General features: G+C 35.6%; 1 protein-coding gene and 1 long non-coding RNA gene across 2 annotated transcripts in view; one reads left to right on the top strand and one right to left on the bottom strand.

Moving 5' to 3' along the window:
* LOC120344257 (E3 ubiquitin-protein ligase rnf213-alpha-like) overlaps positions 1 to 14,529 on the bottom strand; it is a 48,085-nt gene extending 33,556 nt beyond the window's left edge. Inside the window, exons 1-12 of the mRNA XM_078112672.1 lie at positions 14,019 to 14,529; positions 13,020 to 13,140; positions 11,905 to 12,038; positions 10,208 to 10,446; positions 9,703 to 9,929; positions 5,452 to 5,691; positions 4,959 to 5,157; positions 3,755 to 3,831; positions 3,265 to 3,394; positions 2,764 to 2,895; positions 744 to 857; positions 418 to 546 (exon numbers count right to left, since the gene is read on the bottom strand). Of these exons, the coding sequence (XP_077968798.1) occupies positions 418 to 546; positions 744 to 857; positions 2,764 to 2,895; positions 3,265 to 3,394; positions 3,755 to 3,831; positions 4,959 to 5,157; positions 5,452 to 5,691; positions 9,703 to 9,929; positions 10,208 to 10,446; positions 11,905 to 12,038; positions 13,020 to 13,140; positions 14,019 to 14,067 (1,791 nt within the window). The 5' untranslated portion in view covers positions 14,068 to 14,529. The remainder of the gene's footprint in view (positions 1 to 417; positions 547 to 743; positions 858 to 2,763; positions 2,896 to 3,264; positions 3,395 to 3,754; positions 3,832 to 4,958; positions 5,158 to 5,451; positions 5,692 to 9,702; positions 9,930 to 10,207; positions 10,447 to 11,904; positions 12,039 to 13,019; positions 13,141 to 14,018) is intronic.
* The window catches only part of LOC144422821 (uncharacterized), a 58,915-nt gene extending 39,008 nt beyond the window's left edge, over positions 1 to 19,907 (top strand). Inside the window, exons 2-3 of the long non-coding RNA XR_013475398.1 lie at positions 15,407 to 15,524; positions 19,749 to 19,907. This is a non-coding gene — a long non-coding RNA (uncharacterized LOC144422821). The remainder of the gene's footprint in view (positions 1 to 15,406; positions 15,525 to 19,748) is intronic.
* The last annotated feature ends 256 nt before the right edge of the window (positions 19,908 to 20,163 follow it).

The following is a 20,163-nucleotide window of genomic DNA, read 5'->3' as shown; positions in this document are numbered from 1 at the left end:
TGTCGATACTTTGTTTGTCAAACTTTTCCTATATATTTGGATATCTGTTTCGGGAAAAATATCTGGACCTCTTCCAGTTATCCCACTCCCACTAATATCAATAATCCTAATTTATTTTTTGCTTGATAATGCTAGAAATTAAGCAAAATAAAGGTGAATGCATTGATAAAGTTGAATAGGCCCCATAAATAAAATACTTTTATTAGTGAGCATAGAGGGGGGGGGACTGGAAAAGGTTCAAATATCTATTGAATTTATAGCTGATTAAATCATATCTCAACGACATTGTGAAACGTTTTATTAATGCAAATAAATGGTTTCATAATCTTTCTATTTTGGCATCATATCAAAAATGTAAGACGTCTTCTGACATCTGAGTCCAAATTTTAATTGAATAATGGGATTATTACTACTCACCTTCATAATATTAATTTCAACACAATGATAGGCAACACGTTCCAGCACTTCGTTTAGTATTGGCAATATATCTGAGGGAACACAATTTTCAACTTTTGTTAAAAATTCTTCATATTTGTCTTTTGATATCTATAAAAAAGAAGATAGGCATTCTATGATATGAATGAAATTTAATTAAAATAGGTCGACCTTATTTATACACTAAATTTGCTGATCGATCAATTATTTATGTCTCCGCAATTGAGATATGCCTAGCTGTTGAACTCTTTCTGTTTCAAATATTTTCGAGGTGGTTTTACGAAAAATAAGTAGTAACAAATACTCACCAATATTAACAAATCCTCAATACTATGAAGAATATCATTTTGCCATGAGGTTCTACTCCAATTTTTCATAACGGGTCTGTTTCCCCAATCAATACGCAGAATATCGTTCCAAATCTGTCATATCAGATTTATTAATAATGAAGCCACTGACTTATGATCATAGATCATTTCGGTATGTTTTGAGCATTTTTCTTGATAATGACAAGCATTATTGTGAATAATTAAAAAGTAATTTAATGAACCAGGATTATTATATAACAAACATGTACCGTATATATTGTCTAAACCAGTGGTTCTCAAACGGTGAGACGTGCCCCTCAAAGGAGCGTAAACAATTTTTGAGGGGATGGGAACCTAATTAAAAATAAAAACATTTGTTAGATTTGATCTTGCCCGCCTTATTTTGGATATTTACATTTCTTATTTTATCAGCCAAAAACAACTGCACTAACAAAAATAGCAACAAATTTTTCTTGTTTTTGAAACATTTCATTTATTTTATTATTTACGTTCCATCTGCGTATTTTCAACTTGTTTTTTGAGGAAACCATTTTGCCTCATTAACTGTTATTTGCAGCTTATTGGACACGTTTAGTGGCCATAACGATCGTTTCAAAATTTTGATGTTATTGTTATTTGTCTCCGTCTCCATTTTTAAAAAATCGCTTTTCTCTTCGAATACCGGACCAATTGCTTTGATATTTTCAGTGGTTAAAGAAAAAATTTATTACTTTTATTTTCGCTATGACGTCATCAAAATTATTGCCACTGGGTGGCGCTACGTGTCCATATATTTGAGCATAGCTCTCTTGTTGTTAGCTAATTATTCCTAGGGTGGGGCGCGAGACTTGATGAATTCTCAAAAAGGAGCGCGGCTGAAAAAGTCCGGGAACCACTGATATAAACTCTTCTGGTTAGTACAATTTGGGGTACTCCAAATGCATACCAGGTTAGGGTTAGGCCATAATTTTATTCCGATTTTCCTTGTTTTAGTTCTATTACGAGCTCGGAGACTGTTAGTGCTAGACAAGTGAATATCCCCCTGTTCATAGGTTTCAATCCCTTAACACAAATTGTTGTAATATAGGCGGACAAAATTAGTTATCTCCATATTGGGACTCATACTTCAGGAGATTCTTCCAATCGGATATACCAATATAATTATGATACTCTACAGCAGGGGTCTCCAACTCAAAACATGTCGCGGGCCACTTTTTGAAATTCATTGACCACGCGGGCCGCAAACCAAGATATTAGGTACAAAAATGGGTATCTGAATGTACTGTCAGACTGTATTGGAATTACACTTGAATCTTACAACAAACGAGACATGAAGCATATTCATTTACTTGTGCTGGATATTTGGTCTCGATGTTTGGCCTTATTTCGCGTTGGTTTGCTAGTCTTAAGACAACATGCAAATGCTCGTCCGTTAGCCGTGGGAGGAGGGCTAACTTGCTAACTTTCATACTTGAAATAAAAAACTGCTCGCAAATATAAGAACTGCCAAACATCGCAGGTATGCGACGTGAATGTGCCATTAGCTTTGCAAACCTTTCTTCGGGCACAATGGACAGACCGACACTCCTTTATTTCGTCACAATGAACATACGAAATGCAATTATTGCATTTATAATTGAATTATAACCACAGAATAAAACATGAATACGGATAATAGGAGGAAATTTTTGCTTCACTTTTCACAGTTTGTCGGATCGGACTCTGATTAGAAATATCACGCTAAAAACTTACTGATAGTTGACATCGTACTATTATAGTTTTTTGTGGAAAAATCCCAACCATGACGCGGGCCGCAAAAAAATGCCTGGCGGGCCGCGTGTTGGATACCTCTGCTCTACAGTATATATGTTTTTTTCTTCCTGAAATCTGTTTTGCTCTGCCAAAGGCATGAGCAAGTGGTAATTGTTATATACAACGGTAATATGTTCTTGAATATAATGGGATTTTTTGCTCAATTTGTCTAGTAAATAATGTTAATTCGTTCACCAACATAACTTACTTGTATATGATTTTCAAACGAACCCGGAGCAAACAGATCGACTTTGTTTTTTTTGCTGTTTTTTGTTTTTATCGAAGCGAGGAGTTGTGGCAGCAAGGTTGTCACTATTTTGTAGTCTGCCACACTTGAATGCTTGAAAAAAAATACTAATTAATTCATTTTCTGTCGGAGTGGTTAGGTTGATGAACATCTTTCTCTCATTGAACTAAAATTTGCATTCGGTTTCTAGTAAAACAAACTACTAGCACCCTACCTACACCCTTGAGCGTGTATGGAATGACTTTACCATGCGGTCATGAAAGGATTTCTTCTGCCGTGCATGCTCCTTACAATAACAGTTTATTTCATTTTATTAACACACGATTCGGTTATTCAAAATGATTTTGGGGAAATCTATCCCATTTTAACCAGATCCAAATAAAAAAATATCAAAAGTTCACGACCAAGAGTTGTGTTACACAAAAATTATGTAAGAAATCCCAGACTCTAAAATAAATGTACCTGTCTACTAGTTGAAGTGCTCGAACAAAATTGAGAAACCCAAATTAAAACGTCCCACGAGAAGTCCTCTTTCAAACCCTTTACTACTTTTTCTATAGAATATCTGATGACATCATTTTTTTTCTTTGGTCTGTTAAAGAATTTTTAGTATGGATTATATATGGTTGCAACAGCAATATTTGAATGCCTTGAAAGTGGGATAGTTGAGTATCCTAACTATGAGTGAATTTGAATGATTTTTACTGGTAATCATCAATACGTAGTGACTAGTGATCTACATTCCAAAAACTTGGAAGCTCATTTCGAAATCTTCATTAAATACAAATTTGAGATTTCATATAAGTTATGACATTGAAAATTTGATTTTGCATGTTTTATTTTTAGGGCAACTTTCATTGTAATATTTTTTAATAAGTATAAGTAGGTTCTTTAATGATAAGCGAGAAACAAGATTCTGGCACATATATGAAGAGACATATTTACTACGTACTCGTCATCCTTTCGTAGTTTGTCGTAAAAAGCCTTGAATACATCTTTCAATTCCTCATTCTGCAGATCTTGAATTGTCTGAAATTGAAAGTCAGAGTTGAACTTGTTGAAATTTAGGATTTGCGAAATTTGGCAGATTTATTTGACTCGATCGTCAGCGTGTTTGCAGTCAATAGCAAAAAGGTACTATATACGTTTCCATGTATTCCGGTTTGAAAGCTTGAAAAATTTCATTATTGCTGCCGTTGTGGTTAGATAATAAAGTTCCGAAAATAATATGTTTATGTAAAATAAAAGGAATTTCCGTTTTATTTTTTCCCTTTACAGGCAATTGAGCACTTGACAGCCATTTCAGTTGAAAAGAATCATTTTAAAATACGTTAGCCGTTGGAAAAACTATTTCGTTAAAAATTTTAAATTGACATATCTACATGTAAATCAGTATTTTGAGCCCCCGATAATACCAGTAAAAACCACTGATAGGAGGGTGACAAGGGCTTACACCAGGGGTCAGCACCCTATGGCCCGCGGGACGAATACAGCCCGCGGAGTACTATAATCCGGCCCGCGACGCTTTACTGAATTATAGTAACAAAACAGCTGTTTTGACGATTATATTTTTTACCCAGCAGAATTTATTGTGAGACACGTGTAGACTAAATTATGTTATAATCTAACTAGTATAAAATTTACAATGACTCGTTTAATGAGCCTCTAATTTAATTATAATTAGACAAATGGCAACAAAACGCAGAAAAGTTGATGCTAAGTGCAAAGGGTTCAATGGCGCCGAAAATATTCAAATGGGACTTTTTGAGATGCAATGCAATAAGGAAATAAATCTATATTATATTGGAGAGATGTCCCACTGCTTGATTTTCATTATAAAAAGTATCATCCGTTCGGTTTTCAACTTTCTAGAAATATGTGCGGCCCGCCAATGACTTGAAAGTTGGAACTCTTAATTTTGGCCTGCAAGCGACAAAAGGTTGCCGACCCCTGGCTTACACGGTGCTGTCATATAATAACAGTTGTCACGAGACTAGAAATAATTCAAGATTTTTACAAAGCAGTAGTTCTTAGAAATAAATGGGAATGAAATGAGTATTGTATGATTAGGGGAAGTTTATCACGTCTATTTTGCGAGCAATGGCTTAAAGTCTCCAGAAACAGATTGCATCTATAAAAATAAGCTATTTTCTCACAATGTTGCTTTTCTTTATTGTGAGGCAGTCAAGAAGCTTCGTGATAATTATAATGGGATCGAAATTTCTCATTTCTGATGAATGTTCTTTGATGAGTTTAAATAATGTAACGCCCCTCAAAATGTAAACGTAAGGCCTTTCTATCCATTTGTGAACTTCTTTTATCCGAACAATTTCGTCAAGCATGCTGGTTAAAGTGCTGAAAAATTAATATTTGGCAGATTAATATACACACAGTAATTGTTTGCGCAACAAGAATATTTTTTGATCTTGAAGACTTTACATACCGGTAATCGTTCATTGCCGGAATCGAAATATGAAGTGGGAGAATTATCAGTTGAAAATTTTTTTAATTAATGAGTTTTGTGAGGCACTGAATCAAAATGCATGGAATGCATCCCTATCTACACAGTGATATTAGGTGTATCGGTGGTGCAGACTGAAATAGGCAATGCAATTGTTAGTAAATTACTTTTTTAAGAGATTAATTTACCATTGAGCCGTATCTGCACTTGATCTGAATTTCAAATCTTCCCATATGTTCATATGCTCCTTGAGTATTGGCAGTTGGGCGATAGGGGTTCTCAACATCAATGAGTCTGAGAATGGTATTGGTATTTGTCCATCCTTTTTCATCAGCCAATAAAGAGGCAGGATAAGTATCCATTTGTATTGGAAAGAGAACTTCAATTGAGTAAATATCTTTTCCACAATTACGCACACATTAGGTATGCTGAATAAATATAATGAATGGTTTGTTATTACAAACTATTGTGGGTGAATGTCTCATCCTGAAAGGCTATATTTCTTTTGTATAGATTATGTGCTGCTGTCATAAAAGTTGTTTGTAAAACGGTAGCCCCCTTATAAAATTAAAATAAAATGTCATCATTTGTCGAGATTTTTGTCTCCAATTCAAAGAAGTCTTTATTTAGACGCAGAAAGACTTTCCAATCTTTCACGGGACAATTTCGGCTATAAAGTTGATATCCTTTATTTTCTTTACTTTCTCATGGTAAATATCAGAGATGCAGTGGCGCAACCAGACCGTTTTCAACGGGGGGGTCCGACCGGAATTTACACAGTGCAACCACGACGTAAGTCGCAATGCCACTAGGTGTCGCCCCGCTGAAACGCGATAAATTGCTCGTGGTTAAAAGGGAAACGCCATCGATCAAATCCCAGCCTTTCGCTTATCTTGCACTCGTTCATTAACGGCGCTTCGCTATGTCTTGCACTTCATTACATTCCAGCGAATTGCTAACGAAAAGATGTTAATTATTTTCAACGTTTCCCTCGCTTTGCGCCTCGTGGATAGTGAAACACGGCTTAAATAAATTCCAGTGTTTCCCTAGTGCCGCGCCTTGCTCGTTGGGTGAATTCGTCAAGACTAAAAACAAAATGCACTTCTTGCGAATGGACCTTTTCCCGACCCTAACCCCAGAAAAATTCTAAACTAAACTGAAGCTCACCGGAAGACATAATGACAATTAAAATAATTGATTTACAACTAACTTTTGGAAACACAACTAAAAACTGACTAATTTAATGCAGGGATGTCCAAATCGAATTTAAATTCAAATATCGCAAACTTCAAATACCGTTTTTTGTGTCCCGAATATGGCGCACATATCCTAGCGTCGTCGTCCATGTGTGGTTCGGCAATATATTACAGCTGACATGAAAGAATTTCGATAAACGCCGACATGAAGAACTTATAAGACTTCGAGGACGTTTTTGATTGAAAATATTTTCTTATCGTGTATTTTAACTTAGTCGAGATGGTTCAGGCGTCCTCGGCAAATTGTGTCTTAATTAGTTGTTTTCATCCTCAGTTTCGATAGTGACCGAACATAACGGGAAATTTTTTCATTTCTTGTAATTTAGCGCGTATAAAATAGCTCTTAAATAGTATTTAATATCTATCGCGGATTTCGACGGCATCCGGCGTTGATGACAACATCGTTCAGTTTGAGTTAGCGGTATTCATTTACAAACAAAAATACATAACAGCCGACATGAAATATTCAAATCAGCGCAGAGTTCAAAAATAAAACACGTTTTATGGTCTTAATATGCACTTAGAAAGAAGAAAGGACAGAGAAATAACGACTAAAAACTAAGAATGGTATGCTATGTTTGTGTACTTTTGTTTACCATCGTCATCATAATCAAATTAGTTAAACCCGATTCCCAAATTTCCGTCCGCCAATAATGGAGAATAAAGATGGAAAAACGTGTTTTACTTTTTGAGTCGGCGTTGATTTAAATTTTTCATGTTATGTGTTATAATTTTTTGATTATAAACCAATACCTCCAACTTAAAATAAACGATATTGTTATTAACGACGTCGGGATAACGATAAAATCTCCGATAGAAACCAAATAATATTTAGAAGCTATTTTATAGAGTGCAAGAAATTAAAAAATTTCCCGATAAGTTCGATAACTATCAAAACTGAGGATGAAAACAATTAATTAGGGCAGGATTTGCTTTTAAGTTTATTGCCGAGGCGCACAACATATCTTGACTAAATTGAAATATACGATAACAAATGTAAAAAATTTTCAACCAAAAACGTCCTCGACGTCTTATAAGCACTTCAAGTCGGAGTTTATTGAAAACCTTTCACGACGACTGTTAGTTATTGCCGTGCCACACATGGCTGCTTTCGATTGCGATAAAAAATGAAATATTTGTGAAATGTTTTTAAATCAGAACGTGGACTGGGGCGGTAGGATGTGTACGGCGTTTTCGGTTTTCGGTCTTTCATATGTAGAAAATCTTAGATTAATCGAAGCAATATTTTTCCGAAAATAATTTTCGTTTCCAGATTTTGAAAGTTACTACTGCATTATTATAACATGGAGACGGGCGGCGTTACATTGCGTCAAGGTGATGAAGCACGAGAGTATTCGTCACAAGAGAGAGAGAGATAGCATTATGCTATTGTCGCTTTCAATGCGCATCGACAGCGCGCGATTTCTACTTTTTTGAGGTAACATATCTCATTTTCGAATACAAACATATACGCGGGGATAGCGATTGTTACGCAACTAACAGCAAAAAGGTATGATTGAAGTCGGGCGGTGTTAAATTACGTCGAGGTGATAAAGCACTGGAAAAAAGTAGTTTTCACCGGATTGTTATGACCGTGGAACGACGTTGTTTGAACGTAGAACGATAATAAGAAAAAAAAACGAATTTCAAACGGGGTGGACACGACCCCCGTAACCCCCCCGCTGGTTGCGCCACTGCAGAGATGGGCAATATCGAATACCGAATCCAGAGGAAGCGATAACAGGATTAGGTTTCCGCCTGTTCGGCGCTCCGTGTTAATTTTTGTATTTCAAGTTTTTAATTCATTAATCAAAGACGAGCGTTTCTTTCCCGCGTCACCAACTCTCTCTTGTTTGACTCGCTTCCTCTCAAAGGACCCGTAAAGGCGGTCGTCATAAATTCAACACTGTAACATCACTCCCAGAAGATTGCATATTTTCGGGGATCAAGCCGGCGATCATGTGGTCCAAGATTGAGATACGTTTGGTTGAGTGTCTGTGGTATTTTAGTCTACGATAAATCGAAAAAGTTGCAGTATTTGGTAAAGACAGTTAATCATATTCGACTTAACTATTGGGAGTGATCATGCAAACACGCGATATTGAGTGGGACAAGTATGGGTAGATGTATACCGATAAGAAGTTATGAACAGAAAACAGTTGTTGAACATTTTGAATTTGATGTCACCGAGTACAAAATCACGATTACGGAACTTTTCACGAGTCTTGCTCGCACAGAATAAACATGTATACTTGATTATAATTTAAAGTGGTTTAGTTTACTCCAGTAATTAACACGAGGTATACGGAGTGCTGTACCCGCTGCGGTCGCATAGTTGCGATGGCATCTCGCTGGCCCTGCATCTAATTAATTCTGAGCGGCCATGTTTTAGTACACTCGGCACTCTAACATTATCAATTATTTAAGGTGGCTTCACATCTATTTTTGCATCTCACCAGTTTACTATTAAAGTATAATGCGAGTCCTAATCCTGAGAAATGCCTGTTTGTTACCAAATAAGATCTAATTCTCATGACATTTACAATTATACACATTTACAATTTTGCCTAAATTATAAACTAGCAACTGGGCGTGGAATTCCCACTATTTAAATAACTTTAAAAATAGAATAGGATTCGGTATTTCGGACCACTTGTCATGGGCCACTTTCACGTGAGGAAATTCATTGCGAGCCGCAAACTTTTTACCAAACTTGAACAGCGGCCAAGTTCTATTTACGTTTGAATTTACAAATTATATAAAAAGCAAGTTTAGGGTATGGCTGGGCAAAATATTCGAATATCGTATCGAATAATGAAATATCAGAGTAGCAGTTTACTATTCTAATGTCTGGTGTCAGTTTACTATTCTAATGTCACTTGTGCGTCGCAGAATCAAACGCTTGCACTGCACAACACACTTGGGATTTCTAACGAACACGCGAAAATCTGCACACACTTTTCGCTATCAGACAAAGACATTCGAGTGTTATGGTCCTAATTTGAATGTTTAATAAAAGTTAATATCTTATACGCATATGTCTTATCGTGGATGTCTGTAGTAAACACAATAAATAAAACGCTTTTGTGTCTACTAATATTTAAAATTAGGGTTTCATAGCAATTTTGATGAAACTCTTCGCTAATTAAATGATCTAGAACAGGAAGGAAAAGACGGACTAACCCGATCAATTTGTCGTTTTCGTCTTCACTCAGTTCATGGTATAATATTGTCTGGTCCTTCAGAGATAAATCATGCAAACTCAGAACTTTGAATACGCTGTCAATCTTGCAGTAGTTTATCTTTGGGCTTATTTGGAGAGTAAAGCCCAGATAGGCGATAGTATCGCGAATAGCTCTTAGTCTTGATTGAGCATATTTTCCTATGTATGGCAAAGCCGAAGTAAGAATCTAAAATTTAATATTGATGGGATCACTGAGCTATAGCAACATCACAAATTAAGCAAATCAAATGTGAGGTGATACAAAATTTAACCAATTAAAAAAAAGAGTATTGTAAGTATATCGAGTATTGTAAGAATGTTGACTATTTTTATTTTCTAATTTTAAGCTCCTTAAATTCTTAATTAGCCTTCGAACTATCCGGTTGCCAAGCTGTATATCGAGAGACCAAAACACACCCTCCCTATTTTTGTAAAATTAATTGATGTTCAAACACCAATGCATACCTCAGAGGCATTTTGTATAGGAAAAATATGCTTATCTCCATCGCTAGTTTTGAAAGTCCAACCATCTAATAACTGCTTGACCCAGCCATGAATATCATGAATTGTTTCGAAAATTTGCTTGTATTCACGCTCGTTGCGCATCATGTCAAGCATTTGTACTTTGGCTTGATTGATCCATGTTGATTGACTGGTCACTCCGCTACTCAAGATGTCAAAGAAAATCAACTGTCCACCAAGTCCTAGCAATAAAATAGATTTCGTCAGTCGCAATACAAGGGTCGGATGGGTTTATCTTTTTATTGCAAGGGTGTGCAACCCTTAATACAGGAAGGCCGGATACAAATAATTGGGTGAAACCGCGGCCCGCACCTTTATTTAACATAGGCTACTTAGTAGTTGCAAGCACACAAATTTTGGTTATTGATCTTGTAGGGCTGTCCAAAATCAAATATTTTTTTGATTCGAATCGAACCGAATATTTTTCTCGAATCGAAGCTAATAATCGAATATTATTGCGCAATTCTAAATTTGTCTCTGATGTACAATAAAAACTTCCTCTTCAATATTGTGATAACGTATGTGCAGTTATATCTAAATTATTGCAAATATTTTGCATAATTATGTTTCCAAAGTTATAAAAGGAGATCACAAGCCTCCTTGAACTGGTCAAGAAATTAGGGTTTCGAAAGTTTTAAGAATTGGAAATTGCACAGACTCTTTTAATGCCCGTAGTTGCTATTTCAGTCCTATTATCATTAGTACTATTAACTCAATATTTTTTGTGAATTTTCAGTAAAATGATAAACAACTCATAATATATATATAATTGTTGTCCAAAAAATTCAAAATTGCATTTCGGGAACTCACAAATTCAGAGCTAGTTTGATGACATTAATATTTGATGACCATATTGTTGCTGTACAACAGCCATCAACTCACAAGAGTGCAATTATTTGTCATAGTAATAAATGAATGAAACAAAGTATTGCCATTAGAAGAAATTACAAATTCTATTGGAAAAAGGTATTGGACCTCCAAAACGTGTTTCAGTCCTGTACCATGTTCCTATGATTGCTGACTCAACAGCTACAAATCGATTCTATTTATAGAACTGGCGTTTTTGCTGACACAAAACTTGCATTTTTCTCCTTGTATTCTCTATTTTTAAATAATAGTTACTGATAACTTTTCATTTATGACCATGCATGAAATGGATAATTACATGTCACCGGGCAATAGGAGAGACCTTTTTACAGAAAAAAAAGCGATAGAAACATGTTTTTGCTAGCCCGGTGAAAAACGCGGTGCAAAGGTGGTCGTGAGGCGCATCATGTACCAAATTTTAGCGATTCGTAAATTGGCCGAAAAACGCTTCGAATAATTTGCGATTCCCTTGATTTCGAATATTCGGTTTGCTTGGACAGCCCTATATCTTGGGACAGGCTCAAATGTAATGTAAATATGTAAATGTAATATGCAAATGTAAATATTCGATTGAACAATTAATTTTGTATCTTTAAATGGGCATAACCTCGAAAATTGAATTTATTTCCGTGCAACTATGTTTAATCTGAAATACTCTAAATTTGTGCGCCATTGTAAATTTGTATGTCATCAGTCAGTCATTCGTAAATTCCTTCCGTTCAAATAAATACGACGGAAAAGTTTGAATCTGATCATATTCTCACATACAGTACCTTTATCTACGTTTACTTGTCTCGTTTTGAAACCATTGCCGAAACGTCGATTTCTGTACTTTTCTGAGTAGATGTTGTACTCGAATGTTGTTGTTGACCCAGGAATTTTTACTGAAACTTCATAATGATTTCCGCTGAAAAAAATAAAACAAGTAAATTTAAATTATCCATCTAATTCTGGATCGTTGGATAAAACAGAGTGAATAGCTAACTCATGAATTATGAAATATTGCAATAGAACACTCGCAGTTGATAATACTTGTCGTTCATTCAATAATGAAAGACGCGAAAATCTATCACTTTATTGCAGTGGTTCTCAACCTGTGGTACGCGTACCACTAGTGGTACGCGGGAAATTTTCAATTGGTACGCGAGCAGCTTTTATTGCAACAATTAACTTTTGAGTTGGCTAAAATATGGCGCAAATAATTTCTCTTTATCCTACATACTGAATGTATTTTCTGAACGGCTTTATAGCGTTACCAGTGCTTGTCTTTATAGATCGTCTTCGCCCTCTACTATCCACCTAAAAGGAAACGAGACGGGCATGTTTTCGCCCGTTTTACGTGTTACGTACACAATGCATCTGCATTGAGAAATCGGCAACGAAGGGAGCCTTCGGCGGGAGTGGTCGACGCGTGTCGAGATACTACGATAGCGCCTTGATACATTATAAGAATGTTACTATTGCTACCTGATGTATGTGTTGAATGATCGGCATAATCTTGAGTTTAGAGGCTAATTAATTCGGAGAATAAATTAGGCAGTTCGTGATAGCGTCTAGCGCCGACCAAAGTCTATTAGTCCGAGTTTTGCCATAATTCGATTCGTTTTGCCTTTCAGCTCTGACAGCAGACGACGCAAATTCTCTCGTGATTTTACACGCAATTAATACGTTGTTACTGCATATAATTAATACTTTGAATCCTTGCATGAAGGTCTAACATGGATGCCGCATAAAATCCTACCGTACACCAACAAATGTAATTTTGTCGGTGGTACGCACTCAGAGAGTAAATAACACAAGAGTGGTACGCGGCCAGTAAAAGGTTGAGATCCACTGCTTCATTGAATCTAACTCATACTTCGTAAAATAATGCAATAAATATATATACCTTTTCTTGTAGGCACTCTTTTCTCCGATACCATGAATTCGAATATTATATTCATCGTCCTCATTATCACACTCTGGCCCGTCGAACTTCAGGTAGAATTTTACATGGATATTTGAGCCACCTGCGGACAAATTAATTTTGTAAACAATTTTATTGACTGGCAGACTTTTATACAAAAATCTAGCTTTTACAGATGGAAGGCAGAAAAGCCTTCATACGGTTTGTTCTGCCACTCACTCTCGTCCGAGACTATTGGAGATTGCGGTAATTCTCATGGTCGATTTTTAACCAGAAGCCATTAGACATGTAAAAACCTAGCATGCCAAGATATTAAATGTGCATATTGCACCAAACCTAGCCAGTAATATGTGTATTGTGAATTTGTCATTTTGAATTTCCCAAGTTTAAAACATATTACACGCAATTGTAAAATAAATCACTGATATGAAATTTCGGCGCACCAGAAGTATGTGTACCAATATGGCGGTAACTAATTGCGTTTGCCTAGTCTAGATCAAGTTGTGTGAAGGGGCTGAAATCTGTGGACAGGGGGGTTATATTTACTTGGCTAACACAGACAGTCCCAAACTCGTAATGGAACTAAAATAAGGGAAATCGGAATAAAATTATGGCCTAATCCTAACCTGGTACACTACGGGAGTACCAAATTTCTTACATATATATAACTTGTAACATGGCCGCTATATTCGACCAAACATTTGATGCAATCAAACCTATTTGGCGCCTTAATTTAATAAATACCCAAAATATTCTCTTGGTTTAACGAATTTATGACATGAAAGATAATTTACATACATTCAAGGTCACACAATTTATGTAAAGATCAAATTTTTATGTGTGAATTTACTGCATTTGAATTCCTTTAAAAATTAATTTATTCAGAGCAACTTTGTATAACATACAAATGAATACGTTTTGTATTATACCAAAAATTTTAAAACACCAAAGATAAAATTACAAAATCCTGCATACTTTTACCTGGATACGTTGCGGAAATATTCTGCATGGAATGAGTCGTGAATGCCATTTTATATCTTCCTATCCGTATGATTTGTATGCCTTCATTCGCATCATATTTAGTATATTGGACAAACTGGAAAAAAAGGGTTCAAATACAAGATAAATTGCCAGTATTTGGGTTCAGGGTTTGATTACTTTGCTCGAAATGATTTCAAAAAGAGAACGGGATGAATTTTGAATTGTTTGGGGTATTTCATAGATAGAAATTTCAATTCTCGGAACTTCCCATCTTCGCTCCCTTTCTATCATTTACGTTCTATAAGCTTGTGAAACTTCCCCGTGACTGCCGCCCCGATGGTAATGACTTGAATTATTTCAATTCTCGCTTGTACGACTTTATCGTGTTTTGTTTTCAAAAAAAAAACAACGTGATAGTTAGTCGACTGCATTTGAAATTAAAACTCATTACGAACTATTTTCTTCAAGCCAATTTTCACTCGATAATCCGTGGATATCCCTAAAAATCACATATGTCAGTTAAAAGGAATAGTCAAACACTCGCATATCAAGGAAGAAAAACAAAATAAAACCAAGTAAGTTGAAGGCCCGGATGTGATTGGACTGTATAAACTATATGTGATTGGACTATATAAACACGAGTATTGAAAGTATGTTACAACTTACAAGTGACAAATTGTACAAAATTGTAGTTCAGCGTCATATCAATGGCTATAAGTCATCTTTACAGTCTTTAAATCAAAGGCTGAGGAATGTGCGCGTAGGCACAGACACAACATCGCTGAGTTGCGCAAATATGGAATTTGCGTATAATATACATATATATATACTGTATAAATGTATTTTAAATCAGACAAATGCTGCATGCCGATATAACTTTTGATATCTATAGAACGAATTGCCGCAATTAGGTGCACAAAGGTGGAGGAAAAGATTAACAAACAGTGCCCCATTCACACCAGATAATAGTGCGTTGATAATATTCGGGTTATACTTGTTTCGCGTCTCAGTGAATTTAATTAAGAGAATATTTGTGCTTATTTAACGCTTATAAACGTCTAAAAACGGGTTGATGATGGTGCGCGGTGTATCCAATTAAATAACTGCGTCCACGGGTCAGTTTAAGCATACAAATATCGCTACCAGTTCTGCTTGTTTAATGAGAAGTTAATTTTATTGGTATGCTTGGTGTTATCTTTCAAGTATATCAGATTATCATTCATTTTCCTATCAATCGAGTCAATTGATATATATTCGTCCCCACAATTGGTAGGTTAAATTCAATATTTTATACTAACGTTTCACGCAAGCTGTATTGTTCTTTGCTGTTTACATAAGTTTGTTTTTCCTGATAAACTGCTGACAGCACATTACTCATTCACTTATAGTCTGACGACAATCGTTATCTGATATCTACCTCTGACAAATATTTGGTAAGTGCTCTGTTGCTCCTGGCACATCGAAGATAAATCGGATATTGAAAGTGTTCTTACCAACCCTTGTCAGGTGAGCATTGAGCAGATATTTTGAATAAAACAGAAGAGTCTTCATACAGTATTTTGGAGACTCTAATCTAAAACGTGTATCATTTTGACGATGGGGTTCGATGCAATGTTGGCCACACATAAATATGGCCACAAATTTTGAGAAAACTCTGTGCCAACGTAAGTAGTATTGTTTGATCGCAACTTTCTCAAATTACCATGTCTATCTTGATCTGATAAAAAAAGACGTCTCAGTTTTATCTCTCGAATTCCCATTCACCCAAAAGCTTGCATATTCGACAGATTACAAATTTGGATCGGATTTTGTCATATCTTCTGCCTATCGGTTAGTCTTTTCCAATTTCAGTTAAGATATCGTTACCTTGAATTTGGCCGAATTTTTTTTAAATTTTTTTAGCAAAAACATTGCCTGAGAAGAACATGTACACACAAAATTGATTAATTTAAGGACTTGAAACTCGATTTTACGCGTTTGGAGAACGAATCTAAAACACCCAATATTTTCAATCCAGCATTTACTAATATCAAGTTATCACACATATTCAGCAACTAAGTTATTAAACATATATTGCTGAAAATGAGATTCCAGAAACGTTCTCGCTTGAAATAATTAGCTTGCAGATGAATGCAATCTGTTTGCAGTCGATTATTTTTTTAAATATCTGCAGTAATGTCTAATATTACCTCAAAGGTTAAAAGTTGACAACTTGTTTGTGACACAACAATACCGAGTTATTTTGCTGAGTTGCGCAAATATCGTATTTGCGTATATAGCGTGATGTATTTTGAACCACACAACTGTCGCTCCAGATGGTAAACTTTAATATTTATTTATCGAATTATTCGCAAAATGAAAGAGAGAAATACAGGAATTTGAAACAAACGCGCCTCTATTACACCATGTAATAATAAAAATAAGATGATACTTGTTTCGCGTCGTAGTGAATTCACACAAGAGGGCATCGGCGAAAGCGTTCTTCTATAAAATGCCTAATAAGACTGAATGCCGACAATGTTCGCGCCAAACAATCAGGATACGACGTTCTATGGGTCAGCCAATGCATAAAGCCCCCTCGATCGAGTAGTTCACAGTTGTTTTGTGAGAATTTTCGCTATTTGTGTTTGACTTTGATGTAGCTATAGACACATCACGAGCAGGGCGGACGCCCGGGGACGCAAGACCTCCATATGCGTTCAAATCAGCGACATATGTTGAAAACCACAATTGTGGAATGAATCAGAAATCAAATTAATTGTTTTCAGTTTTTATTTTTTGCGTCGGTTCATCGTTTGTGTATTAACCGTATAATCATTACTACAATGAAATGCAAATTATTATGAGGATGATAGTTGACCTTATTCAACGTGTCTGTGAATTATTGCATTTAATAGAAACTCTGCAAAGTCGTCATCACGTGGTCCTGATTATTATTTTGATTTGAAATGCTCATAAAATAAATAACGGCATTTCCACCCGTCAAAATAATATTTCCCTTTCAAAATTTAGCGTGAATTCTATAGCGTCTATAGACTACCACATATTTTTGTTTGACATTCCTAATTTCATGAAACGGTCTAGCTAGGTGCGCTTAATGCATAAATAGAAATTGAACCGATACGCAAATGCGACTCCTCAAATTTGTCGGTTCTGTTTGTTGGCAAGAATCATGGCAAATTTTCGCGGAATTCATTGTTGCGTAACAATGTGTCAACACGGAGTCGTGTTTCTTGGTTGATGACCCGATTCCCCCCCCACACACACACAAAATTGTTCCTACCCCTGATCACGATTGGTTTTGTCATTCTGCGTTGGGTGCCGTGAAAATTGTGACCCTGCTTTGAGAGAATATTTATTAAAAATAATGTAAAACTACTACCCGATTAGAGTAAATATGAAGGTACGTTTATCTTTAAAATATAGGGAAGATGCCTATTAGTCATTATTGCTACAAAATTTCAGCCTCTCAATTCAATTTCTCTGAATACTATTTACAAAATCAACATGCCAATATTAACGGCGCTTGGGCCAGAGATACGAGGTTCTTAAAACGCGAAAACCGCATTTTTTAAAATTTAATTGCACTTTTTTACTCGAGTTGTATCTCATAGCTGCGAACATATTTTCGACTTCCCTTACCGAAGAGCATTGAGCCTGGAATCAAACAACTGTTCCATAATTTTCTCTAATCCAATACAACAGAACTGGTAGATATCTAAATTAGACGTAAAAAGTTGTTGTTTCCAGGGGTGGGCAAGGTTTTTGGACAACGGGACAAAATTTTCGATTGCAAATTTTCTATGACTTGCGACTAGGGATTTGTTCAATAAGAATTGTTTTAAAACAATTGTTTTTAATCAAGTTTTTTTTGCCTGTTTTGTTCAAAATGGCTGTACTGTTTGATTTTTTTGTATTAAATAGGTTGAAGAAAACTTGAAAGAAACTTGCCAAGCGTTTCTTATATGTAATAAATCTTTCAAAACGCCAAAAATATCTATAGAGGCTCATGTACACCTTCTCAAGCTGTAGTTCAGTGGTTGGCGCAGAGGCAACCGATAAGCCATTACGTGAACGACCCTGCTGCGATGAAACCACCTTGCGAAAATTGAAATGCGATCGAATAAATGAGTTTGTATAACTTTGAAAAACTCACTTCAATCTTAAAAAAGTATGCTAAGCATGAATTACCCGAACAGTATTAATGGTAACAATGACTCCATTTTATGAGAAACATGTCAATACATGACCTTGAAATCCATAATATGGCGCCATAACAGATTAGTTGTGGTTGTGGCGTCTTTGCATCAGAGGGCTCTTACAATAAACATACGGTAGGCTGGGTTAGGGTGTTTCATCGTTCATATCAGTAGATTACCGCCGATATAAGCATATTCTTCATTATCGCAACCCACTCGTTTTGCCGACGTGCTGCACTTGATCGAATTGCTTTCGTAGTAGGCTCGTGAGCTAATTTTCATGATTTTCCTTACTCAAAATGTCTCTCTGATATCTCGGCTGAACATTCCGGGTAAAATCTTATGACTTTGGTGGAGATATAAAGTGGCGATAAATGTATGCAATAGTGGTAAAAGTCAAAATAAAAAATTTTATTTACATTTTTGAAGTTATAATTCCGACTGCGTGTGCAGCTGCCAGAATGCAACGTTTTGGCGTAGTTTCGCGGTGATGCAAGGGGTATTTCAATAAAAAATAAAGAAAAACTTTGATTTAAAACAAGCCCTTGTTTTAAAACACGCCCTTGTTTTAAAACACGATGTTTTTTTTTTAAATTGATAAAAAACAAAACCCTACTTGCGACCCTCCTCTTAACCTAAGTTATTTACACATAACAATGAACAAGCAAAATCGGATCAATCAACAATAACTTAATTTTGGTGATATGAAGTAGCTTACATTTGCTGCATGCTTTCGTTTCAAACATATCATACTATCATTCACCCAATTAAATCAAAATCAGATTTATATCCTACCCCCACAGTTGACAAGTTTGAGTAACTTGAAATTTTCAGAATGTTTCAGAAATGCAATGGCTGTCACACTATTGATATTAGACTTTCAAAATGTAGAATAAAGTTCTGAAACTATGACGTTCATCAGGGGTCCGGCCCACGACGCTTCACTGAAATATAGTAACAAAACAGCTGTTTTGACGATTATTCTTTACGTAACAGAATTTATTGTGAGACGCATGTAGACTAAATTATATTATAATCTAACAAGTATAAGATTCACAATTACTCGTTTAATGAGCTTACAATTTAATTATAATTAGACAAATGATAACAAAACGCAGAAAAGTTGATGCTAAGTGCAAAGGGTTCAATGGCATCGAAAATAATCAAATGCAATTTTTTGACGACCCTTGACGTACATAACAAGCCAGTAAATCACATTGATAAACCAAATATTTATGTCCATACTTTCTTTCAAAGTTTTTGCGTTATGAATCGCGATAATAGACTTTAAATTCCAAAGACGCCCACTGAAACGATGAATTCGCTTATGCTTGGTATAAAAAGTATTCTCAATGTGAATTCAAAATGCATACGGTATCTTTTACCATGTAACCAGTACACAAGATATGGGTTTTATTTTGAAAGGGTGGTTTATTTCAACCATATCTTGGCATTTTTTCACCTATGTAAAATTTGTCCAAGTAATATGATAATTACTTTTACACAATTTTGTTACAAATTCATTTCACAGATATTTACTTGGGGTGTTGGAAAGCCGCGGATACGGATATAAAAGAGGAAGGAAGAGCAAAAATTGGAAAATGAAAGGGAACTAAAAAAATTATTTTCGTCGGTTCTTAGCAGAATCAACAATTCTGTGAAGCGAATGCATGACAAAAGCGAACTTTGCTTATTTATAAATTATCTTATGCAGGATAATAAAAGTTTCAAAAACAAACAATTTAAACATTACGTCTTATGGGTTATGTGGTAATTAGGTCATATATTTGTATTCGTTGTTTCGGCGACTTCGTCTGGTTTGACTGAATTTTCAGTTTTCAGCCGTCTAGCTTAATCAGTAGTTGTGCTAGATCAAGGTTATCGGCTCCGGGTGCCACAAAATTATTTTTGCAATGTTCGCGGGCCACAAAAGTGCCAAAAATGGC

The sequence above is a fragment of the Styela clava genome, chromosome 5 (assembly GCF_964204865.1).
Source record: "Styela clava chromosome 5, kaStyClav1.hap1.2, whole genome shotgun sequence".
NCBI classification, from domain to species: Eukaryota; Metazoa; Chordata; class Ascidiacea; order Stolidobranchia; family Styelidae; genus Styela; species Styela clava.
The sequence above is the reverse complement of the archived record's forward strand: the minus strand, read 5'-3'. Positions and strand labels throughout refer to the sequence as shown.